The sequence below is a fragment of the Trachurus trachurus genome (genome assembly GCF_905171665.1).
Source record: "Trachurus trachurus genome assembly, chromosome: 2".
Classification (NCBI taxonomy): Eukaryota; Metazoa; Chordata; class Actinopteri; order Carangiformes; family Carangidae; genus Trachurus; species Trachurus trachurus.
This window is the reverse complement of record NC_139914.1, coordinates 9,565,518-9,576,192: the sequence shown is the minus strand read 5'-3', so window position 1 is coordinate 9,576,192 and position 10,675 is coordinate 9,565,518. Positions and strand designations below refer to the sequence as shown.

The window sequence follows — 10,675 nt, the reverse complement described above, 5'->3', positions numbered from 1 at the left end:
TGAAGATACTTGAAGCCAACAGGACAATTATGTTAGATTGATTCTAATGATATTAAAAGAACATAATGAAATGTGTCAGTTTTTGATGGATTGCCATGAACTGCACCTATCTGTCCCCTCAATGCAACGTCATAAGATGCAAATTATAATTGCAATTTAGTATGCACGTCATTCCCACCAAGCTTAGTTGTGTTTAATGTATTTAAATTAACATGATTATGAGAATATGAGCATGTTTTTAAGACTTGCACCACATGGAGGAAACATGGGAATAAGATATAAGATAGATTAGTGTTTGGCTTTGGTCTTTTCATGACATTTCCTGACATTAAACAAAACAGGAGATCGGCAGCTTTGTCCTTTTTAAGTCACATTCAGAAAATTAATGTAATAAATGTAATAAAGAAAAAAGTGAAATGCATAATTTGACCGCAGGAATCTGCTCCGATGTGGCCTCAGCTTGGTAGTTGTCCTGCGCTAGAAACAAATGATGATCAATATTACTAATTAATATTTGTTCTGCATGAAGCTGGTTTTTCCCCACAGGCACAGTGGGAGGGAGTCACGGCTCGATAATGTGTCGTTCAACAAGGGCCTCTAATCAAGCCCCAAGGTCTCCTTCTGAGTTTTGTCGCATTCTTGAGCCTCATTTCCATTCCCCGTCCCTCAAGGCAAGGTAAAGCAGTCCCGAGGTACATGAAAAGGCTCCATACTTTGAACTGCACGAGCGGCCTTCACCTGCCGGCCGGTCAATTGAAATGGAAATTATGGACGGCCAAGTTCTTCTCACTCGAGTGAAATAATGGGGCGTGCACACACAACAACAACAACAACAAAAAGCAGCAAGGTAAACAAAAACTAAGGCGTGACAGTGATGATTGTAGCAAAGCTGCCACCTTGACCAATGTAACTGTCAGCTCCATTTGCAGTTTGCAGGACAAGGTTAGGCAAGTCATCAAAATGGGAGCATAAAGAATGCTACACATAAGCAACTCACAAGTTTGTTGCATAAAGCCAAGATGAGTGTAAAGAAGTCCACAGTTCAAGGCTGGGTTAACTTCAAACATCAGCAGGAAGCAAAGGCACTGCTATGACAAAACACTGAGAGAGGCTGTAAAATGTTAAAAGACTTCGATAATTAATGTGGCCTCTCAAGATTTCATCTTTGACTCACAAAGGGTTGTCGGTATAAAACATGCATGTTGAGATTAATTGAAGTGAGAATAACATATCTGGTCCATATTGTACATTAATTAGGACTCGGTTTGATGATTTCACCAAGTCTGAAGAAGAGAGTCAACGGAGAAACAGGATGAAACATGGGAGCAAGGCAAAGGGGAAGAGACAGAGGCATATTAACAAAGAGAGCACTAATTAAAGCCCCACAGAGGACGTATCCATTTGCACTCTTTTTGAATGTACAATGTCTTCTTGCCACAACAATATACTCCTTCTCTCAGCTGTGCCCATGTGCACGGGGCAAAACATACAAAAGGGGAGATTACAGGCCTGGTGCAGCTTCTCTCTATGCAATAAGTGAGAATGTGGAACACCAGCAGCGAGACTAAGCAGAGCCCCAATCGATACCAGCCTCGTCTTCTCTGTGACTACAGTAATTATCATCACCATGCACGGGAATGGCATGTTGTTTAGGCGTTGCAGAAGGTCAGGAGCAGATTGGAGGCACATGACGTTTCCATGGCAGCAGTTTGGGTAAACTGAGCTCCGCCCCAAGCTCATAAATTGAGGCTTGTCTTGTTGCTTTGGATGTCAATAGCATCATCAGGATGGAGTCCTCATCTGCAGAATTGGCGAAAAATGTTAAAGATTATCTCTGGTGCGTTCACTGGTAGAGGTGAGAGGGTGGCGCAATTAAGTGGAAGTGCATGGAAACATTCGTGTGGATGGAGTAATGTCTGAGATTAGACACCTGTGGGACAAAATCATTCCGGGATCCAAGGGGAACCTCATATACTGAAGTGAGTTATTGCAAATCTGTGTGTATACAAAACCTCCACGTTAAGTGGTCCTTAACGGGTACCAGTGTAAATCTAGGACTAAATCACCACTTGATTTCTTTTTCATCAAAAAGCCCAGTGTTTTGATCTGTGATTTGGTGAATGCACCCATTCCAGCTCGATCTTTGATCAAGGCAAACTTTCACAAAACGTTCTATGGCTGCAATCATCTCACTTGTCTGTAGGGAATAACCACGTTAAGTAGGCCTGTTCATGGTTTTACCACAAAATAAACATGGTGCAGGCTTCATCTGTAGGCTCTGGCATGTTAGCTACTTTGTAAAATAAAGATATACATTCAAAATATACAATTAACCAGATCATATGATGTACTAGTAGTTGGCAGACCATATCAATAGCCTATCAGATTCTGATGAATAATATGCAAATAATATATGCACACTCTTAAATTAGTATATTGGTATAAATTCATTTTATGTTTTTTTTTTTTTTTTCATTTGTTTTATGTGAAATAAAAACAACATTTATTCTGTCCTTGTTTAAAATAGATCAAAATGGTTTTGTTTTTTGTGTTTTGGTGAGCTGCAGTAACCCCACCGCGGCAGCAGGGGGCAGCACCGTTCCCGCTGGGCTTAAAGTCTGGTCGGGAAAACAAAGCCGAAGAAGATCAAACGTCAACAGTGCAGCACTAACAGAGGTACCTGTCCGTGTTTGAATTGTGTTAACTGTGACCCAGCGCTTGCATTTTGCACGGCTGTGACGATATATGAGGTTGCACCGTGTTTTATTCCGCCTTTTAGACACATTTTGCACGGCCGGGTGTTAGCCGCTAGCTTCAGCGGAGCAGCTAGGCTAACCAGAAGCTTCAGCGAGCTAAGTTTGTGTGTGTGTGTGTGTGGGTGTGTGTAGCCCTGCAGAGCGCGTTTTGCTGCATTACGCGGCCGTGTGTTCCGTTATTAGAGCCATAACTCACTCGTTTTAGCCGCATATTGCTTCATCTCTCTGCACATTAATGTTTTTGTCTCATCTGGGTCAAACGAGGGTAGCCTTAATAGAGCTGCGAAAATGGACACAAGAGCCTTGAGGAATCCGTACCATGACTACGATGGGAGCCCTGCGTGCACACAGGCGCTGTTCGACTCTCATGGACAGGTAACGCATGAGAAAAAATGTCTAAGGGTGTGTGTATGTGTGTTTTTTTCTCTCCAGCCTCATTATTTTAATGTTTCTTTTCCCTCAGCTCACACCAGAGTTCGCCCAGAGGGTGAGCAGCAAGGTCAGCGAGCTTTTAGCTGTCATGGAGAATGGGCTCAAGTCTGCAGATCCAAGGGATTGCACCGGTTACACCGGCTGGGCAGGTGATGATGACACCGTTACACGACTGTTTCTCATATAGTGACATCATTTTTGGTCTGTTGGCAAGGAATCCTGCATTGATGAGACTGCAAGAAGTGAGGCAGCACAATGTGATTTAAAACAGGAACATCTGCAGCATTATTAGACAAATAAACATGAGTTATTTGATTTAGGCAGGCACTAGGCAGCATATTGAGATATGCATTGTCATGGTTGATTCATCTTATAATAGTTTGGTAATATCAGAACTCCCCCAGACCATTACATTATTATTTTCAGCCACTTAACTGTCCAAAAATCACATAGTTATTATTCATTCACATATTTAGATTATATGTTTCATAATCAATGTAGCCTACTCTGATAATTTCTTCTATATATTTCTTTTTTCCACTTTGGTCTACAAATATGAAACCTTTAAAGCAGAAGTAAGTGATCCGGTCGTTTTGGCTAATGCTGCGTTCCAGGCAGGCTTTTGAAACCGTAAATTACAGCTTCACGTCACGACTTACGACTTTGTAGCGTTCCAGGCAACCCACTCGTGTTTTTCCGACCTGTTTTACCTGTGAAAGTCACTATAACGGCCACTCGTAACTTCCGACCCGTGAACTCACACCAGATCGAACTGGTACGACTTCACAGGTCGGAAAAACACGAGTTACGAGTTGCCTTGAACACACCATAACGTCTTGTCAGCCGATGGAGTTAGCAGCCCCCGCCCTCGTCATGGATCTATTGGTCCTCGTCCCTACGTCACCACATTCACACGCATCCCTTGGCTGCACACACAGCCCTGCATGCCGTTCTCTCTCCTCATTGGATAAAACTTGTAGGATACGAGAAAAGTTTTCTCCTCGGCTCAGAGCAGAGCAGAGTGACTGAGAGACCCGTGTTTCGGTCCAAACACTCTATGTAAGTGATTGCCGTCGGAAGATATAACTATTTAAGACTTATATTAACACAAAAATATCGCTTACTTCTGCTTTAACAACAGACTAGTGCATGTAAAAAGTGGAACAGGGATACAACCCACACGTAGCGGCAAAAAAACACTGCCTTCTTCGGGTTCCATTCCAGTTGTTTTGGTTGGTTTCATTTTTTTATTTTTATTTTATTTAGCACAAACAATATCATATAAAAAAACAACATGAACAATCAACATTACTGGGATGTGCAAATGGGAGGTATGAAACCCAGGAGGGCTTATATGAAAACCTCACTCAACATATTCAAAGATCAAATTTGTTACGGTTTAAAAACAATAACATAGGAAAATAATTGAACAAAATTCTTTCATCACCATCTGTCTCTCCACAGGCATTGCTCTGCTCTACCTGCACCTCCACAACATCTTCAGGGAGGAGTCCTTCCTCCAGAGAGCTCTGGAGTACGTCAACCACAGCCTCAAGTGTCTGACCCGACGCCACGACGTCACCTTCCTGTGCGGGGACGCGGGGCCGCTGGCCGTGGCCGCTGTGGTCTACCACCGCATGCAGAGGCCGCAGGAGACTGATGAGTGCATCAACAGGTAAGTCTGGGTGAAGTACGGTCATTATTGCAAACTGTATGTTCAGTTGTTCACTGCGAATAAAACTTTCTGATAAGAAATAAAAAACATCAGAGGTCGTTCTGTTCTTTAGTTCGTTCAAATAAACAGTTTATGTAGTGCTGATGTGGTGATCATGTTGCATTCATTCTCTGATTTCTTTGTGTTGCGGTTGATTCAACCAAATATATAATTTTCTTTATCAAGCAACAGTATATGAAGCAAATATGTATTGACCAGGGACATGTAGCTGCAACAATAGCTATAATCAGCATGATTGCAGCATGATGATGTCACAGTGGGTCAGCATCACTCTTGATTCAGTTTATGTAACCGCCAAAGCTGCCATTGTGATCATTTAGGTGCACTGTAAATGAGACGTTGTCACGGATACACTATTTATTTTAAGACCGGTTCATTAGTGCAACAGTGGATCAGGATAAAAGCTCGTTCTTCTGACTCATTACTCTGTGCTCGTTGCTGTGCTTTCCTTCCCAGACTGCTGCAGTACCACCAGAATGTGGTGAAGGGAGCGGGCGGGCTGCCAGATGAGCTGCTGTACGGCCGAGTGGGCTACCTCTACTCCCTCGTCTTCATCAACCAGCAGCTCGGGCAGGACAGAATCCCGCTGCAGTACATCCAACAGGTGGGACAACAGTCTGAGACAACTGTTTGTGTTCTAGTTGATTGGGTTTCACTGCAGAAGGAGTCTGGCTAAGGATAAGAAGAAATGGAGGAAATAATTAATGAAAATCTTGACTATATACAGGAATATCAATCTGGACTCAAATGTGGAATAAATGTAATTCACTTGACAGATTTGACATAATCCGTCACATTATTTAGAAAATAAGTGGTGTTTTCAGGATCTGTCCTGCTCAGCATTGCCAAAAGCATTAAAGGGATAGTTCAACATCATGGCAAATTGGCCCATTTCCATAATCCCTATATTCTTAGCAGTAGGTTCATTACTTTAAATTGTTGGTGCAAACTATTTTTTAGAACGGCGGAGCAGAGCTGTGAGCTGCTCAGAACTACGCTACAGAGGCTAATGGGATTTCTTAGTTTCCGTCATCAAACTCATCAAATACACAATCCAACAACTCCAAAACGCTGTCGTGGACAAGAAAGTATATTTATTATAAGAACACTTTAATCCACTGCAGATGGGTAAAATATTGAATATTTATGTTCCTTTGTGGTTACACCATTTGACATTTTCAGGTTTAAATGTCATTTCAAATGACAACAAGCCAACATGAATACGAACAAATTAGAACCATGCTTTAAAAGTGGTTTTTAAGATATTTCTGAATTGCTCATCTTGCCAACCCTTATTTGTCACTGACCCATAAATAACATTAAGTTGAGACTCCCTGGTTACAATCCAGCTTCTCTAACTTCTAGGCCACAGCCCCTGATTTGCAAATTGGCCCTAATTTGTTTGGTTTCTCACATATTGGAAGTCCAATTGCTCTAATTTACCTTCCATCGATCTCCTCCAATCGAACAGATTAGGCGCGTCTCTGAGTCTCTTTCTCCCCTCAGATCAGTGAGTCCGTGCTGGCGTCGGGCGAGCACCTCAGCAGGAAGTTCAGGGTCCAGAACCAGAGCCCTCTGATGTACGAGTGGTACCAGGAGCAGTACGTCGGCGCCGCCCACGGACTGGCAGGGATCTACTACTTCCTCATGCAGGTAAAACAGGATCACCTGATGGCTGAGTGTGTATCCTGCACCATCCAGACAATCTGAGAGTAGTTTGTTTTAAGATATACACAAAAATGCTCATCACAATTAACTAAAACCCAAGAATCAAGAAATATTTGGCTTTTTTTTTGCTTGAGAAAGCACTTAAACAATTCGTTGATTACTGGAATCGTTGTTTGTAAATTGATCACACAACTAATTGACTCAACAACTAATTGCAGCCGAGTGCGATGAACGCCACCTGTTACTTCCACCTGTTTCATCTCCACGCTCCGTTAAACTCGGTCTTATCTCGCCCCCGCCGCAGCCGGGCTTCGTCTCCGCCGCCGAGCACGTGCACCGGCTGGTGAAGCCCAGCGTGGACCACGTCTGCCGGCTCCGCTTCCCCTCAGGAAACTACCCGCCCTGCATCGGGGACGACCGGGACCTGCTGGTGCACTGGTGCCACGGATCCCCGGGGGTGATCTACATGCTCCTGCAGGCGTACAAGGTGAAGGCTGCAGTTGTGAATCAAAATAAAGCTAAATAAATATCATTCACTCATGGATGTTGCAGTGTGGTGGGGAATAAAAGAAGTGTTGATTGACAGAGTCACAGTGCCCTCTTGTGGAGAAGTGCAGTAAAGATCTATTTTAATCCCATATGCAGTCGTGATCCAGTCTGGTGCCTTCAGGATATAGAAAAACATAAATCCCTCCAATTTAATTTGACTTATTCCCACCCCCCTTTTGCTCCAGGTGTTCGGTGCTGCTGAGTACCTGCAGCTGGCCCTGCAGTCTGGAGAGATGGTGTGGCGCTGGGGTTTGGTGAAGAAGGGCTACGGGCTGTGCCACGGCGCGGCGGGCAACGCCTACGCCTTCCTGGCTCTCTACCGGCTGACGCAGGACCCCAAGCACCTTTACAGAGCCTGCATGGTGAGAGAGCACATGAAAGAGACTGTGTAATATAATCCGCACACAGCGCAGCGGCTGTATCAGCGATCAAACGGCTGCACGTATTAATTGTGGCGCCGTAGCGGGGGCATCCATCTTAATTAGCGCCCAAAATACTTGAACCATGACAGCAAGCGGAGTTGAGGGAGAGGCAGGAATTAATATCTTCTTAAAAGTTTTGTTTATCCGTGGAAGTTCAGTGAGTATCTGTATGCACAGTATGGAAGGGCGCATCTCTTTGTATGCACATCTGGTGTTGGGGAAATAACAGCATTTAATCCCAAAGAAAAACATTTTAGGAAGGATTTAGAAGCAGATGAACAAAGTAAAGCATCTTAATAAAAAGAAAACTGTGAAAAACAATAGACATCTATTATATAACTTCAGATATTTCACTTTAACCTTCAAAATTGCTGAATTTAACAGCTTTTTTACGATTTCAACAAATAATTCAAAGCCAATATGCGCAGTCCTTTTCACGCTGTGTATAATATGACCATAACAAACAGGAGAGGTCAATTTATTCTTCTTTTATTTTAATGCTTTAGATTGTGTTCGTCCTTGCTCTAGAAAGTCGTATTAAACTTTGTTCAAAGCACACACGGCTCTGGCAGCCTGCCAGCATCCAAATCGAAAAAAAATATTCCAGAAACGAGAGGCAGGGCCGAGAACGAGGGGCAGGGGGGCCTTTCTTTATGTTTATTGACAACGCCATCTTTGTCGGTGCCAGTCGGCGTCAAAAAGCGGGCGGGTGACGGGCTCTCGCTCTCTGGATGCGCTCCAGGTGGCGCAAGTCCCACGTGTACTTTCATTAATATGAATCTATTCATAGAGGATAGGAATAGAGCCTTCAGATGTGTGGCCCCCGGCTCTGCTGCATGCTGCCTGTGCAAGCGGAGTGACATAGTGGTCATAATCTGATCCCGCCGCAGATGCTAGGATTTCACTGAGAGGAGCACAATTTCTAGCAGTTGTTGACATTGCAGGCTGTTCCCCTGAGACTGGTCAGTACAGCGCTGTTGTGACACAATAGAAATGTTATGACACTAACCCCCCCCCCCCCCCCACCCCCTCCCCACCTTCTTCTCTCTCTCTCCAGTTTGCAGACTGGTGCATGAACTACGGCAGACATGGATGCAGAACACCAGACACCCCCTTCTCACTTTTTGAAGGTAATCTGTGACAGCATTTACTACTCACTCATTAAAGGGATAGTTCAACATTTTGGCAAATTTGTCTATTGCCATAATCCCTGTAGTCAAAGGAGTAGGTTCATCACCTTTAATTATCGGTGCATGTTTTTTTTAGATCAGCGGGGCAGAGACGCAAGCTGCTCAGTGACAATGGAGGTGAACGGTACAGGTCCCCTGTCCCTCATCAAATACACAATCCAACAACTCTAAAACGCTCTTGTGGACAAGTTGTGACCTGCACATTCACCATGCTATGAAATAATAATGTAACATTGCGAGACAGAGTTGTTTTCGAGGCAAATGCAGCCGGAACTACATTCCAGACACGGCTGCACAAGTAGTTCCACTTCTCCACACGAGTGTTTTGGAGTTATTGGATTGTGTATTTCATGAGTTTTGAAGGACAGGGGGACCTGTACCATTCACCTCCATTGTGTTCGCTGAGCAGCTCGCGTCTCTGCCCCGCAGATCTCAAAACAACATGCACCGATAATTAAAGTTAATGAGCCTACCCCCTAAAACTATAGGGATTATGGCAATAGGTGAATTTGCCAAAATGTAGAACTATCCCTTTAACAATATTGCTCGTAATCACAGAATAGAGCTGACCGATTATAACTTTCTGTCTGCAGGCATGGCGGGCACCATCTACTTCCTGGCCGACATTCTGCAGCCGATGAAAGCCAGGTTCCCCGCGTTTGAGGTGTAGAACCCCCCCCACCCCCACCCCCAGGTAGTCCCCACCCCACCCCACCCCAGTCCCGATCCACACCACGAAAAACACAACAAGAAGAAGAAGGGGCGCACTTCACACACACACACACGCATGGAAACACTGCATTCATATCCATAAATAATATTCCAAGAGTTTGACAGGTCACACAGAAACTGACTTTGACTCCCGCTTCAGTGCTTGTGCCATGTTCTTCCTGCTCCTCTCCGCCGTGAGCTTAACAGGATAAATACTAATCAAATGAATATCTCAGATGTATATGAAAGCTGAGAGCTTCTTTCGCTGTTTCTGGTTTCTTTGTGTGTATAATTAAAATTGTGAAAAAAAAGAATTTGTTAACATTAAAACGACTCTTAGTTTGTTATGTTCAAAAGAAATTCATGTTTTAGTTTAGTTTGACTTTTCCTCTTCGGAGAAACACAAACAACGAAGCTACAGTAGTTAACGCATTAAAGATAAATACAGCTGTGTCATTGTGTTAAGGGCTTAACCCCACAACATTGAGTGTAAGCTGTTGCCTGTCCTTTGCACTGTATGGGCAATAAACCATGTGTCATTTTACAGCTGTTGCCCTGTGGTGAATTTCAGTGGCCTATTCGGCATCGTCGCGCAGTTGCAGAGAGACGCCACGAGGGCGCAGCAGAGAGCCAACAACAACTACTTGTAAATGAATCTGCCAACATCAGACGCTTAACGACTTTAACCTGTGAGAAATTGTCCTTGAAAACCACGTGACGACACATTTCTTATTGTAAACACTGAGCTTTAAGGCGTTTCACCGCCGAGCGAAGCCACGAATGTCTAAAATGCCCCCGTCTCTTCCTCCGTGGGACACTTGGCTCGGCCGCTCCGCTGTTTATTCCAAATAAGGCTCATGTAACAAACTGAAAGCCAAGCAGCGACACAATGCCGCCCGCTGCTCTTTTTTAAGCCCCCCCGTTTGCCCATGCTTCTTTATGACCTGAGGCCAGCTGGGGGTCTGGGAGGTGGGTTCTCTGTCACAGGAGGGTCTTGAGGAGCAGGAGCAGGAGCATTTTCTCCACCCCGCCCCCCCTCCTCCCACCTCCCCCCTCTCAACTCTCAACTCTGCAGAACCAGCCCAGTGTAAGAGAAACCGAACACCTACAGCAGGAATGGGAGTAAAAATAGTGTTCATCTGTGCAGGGGTGTGGTTTACAGGACGCGTTGCTCCTACAAATGTCCTCCGACTCTTTTTTCTTCTGCAGGAC

The 10,675-nt window shown here is 44.3% G+C and overlaps 1 protein-coding gene across 2 annotated transcripts; it reads left to right on the top strand.

The window, feature by feature from the left end:
- The first annotated feature begins 2,621 nt into the window (after positions 1–2,621).
- Positions 2,622–10,007, top strand: lancl1 (LanC antibiotic synthetase component C-like 1 (bacterial)). Of its 2 annotated transcripts, none has more exons than XM_083985254.1 (10): positions 2,622–2,676; positions 3,026–3,131; positions 3,220–3,337; positions 4,653–4,863; positions 5,380–5,527; positions 6,430–6,576; positions 6,896–7,078; positions 7,326–7,502; positions 8,620–8,692; positions 9,346–10,007. In XM_083985254.1, the coding sequence occupies exons 2-10, from the start codon at positions 3,045–3,047 to the stop codon at positions 9,420–9,422; spliced, it is 1,221 nt and encodes a 406-aa protein (XP_083841380.1). In that variant the 5' UTR covers positions 2,622–2,676; positions 3,026–3,044; the 3' UTR covers positions 9,423–10,007. The 2 variants fall into 2 exon arrangements, with proteins under 2 accessions (XP_083841380.1, XP_083841381.1); XM_083985255.1 differs by having other exon boundaries at positions 2,646–2,676; positions 3,017–3,131.
- Positions 10,008–10,675: the final 668 nt, after the last annotated feature.

What these genes read in the sequence shown, in the direction of transcription:
- lancl1 (XM_083985254.1), top strand. Translation starts at nt 3,045, where the DNA reads ATGGACACAAGAGCCTTGAGGAATCCGTACCATGACTACGATGGGAGC. An exon ending in CGCTGCAGTACATCCAACAG is followed by an intron (nt 5,528 to 6,429) that starts GTGGGACAACAG and finishes TTCTCCCCTCAG; the next exon opens with ATCAGTGAGTCCGTGCTGGC. An exon ending in CCCCTTCTCACTTTTTGAAG is followed by an intron (nt 8,693 to 9,345) that starts GTAATCTGTGAC and finishes TTCTGTCTGCAG; the next exon opens with GCATGGCGGGCACCATCTAC.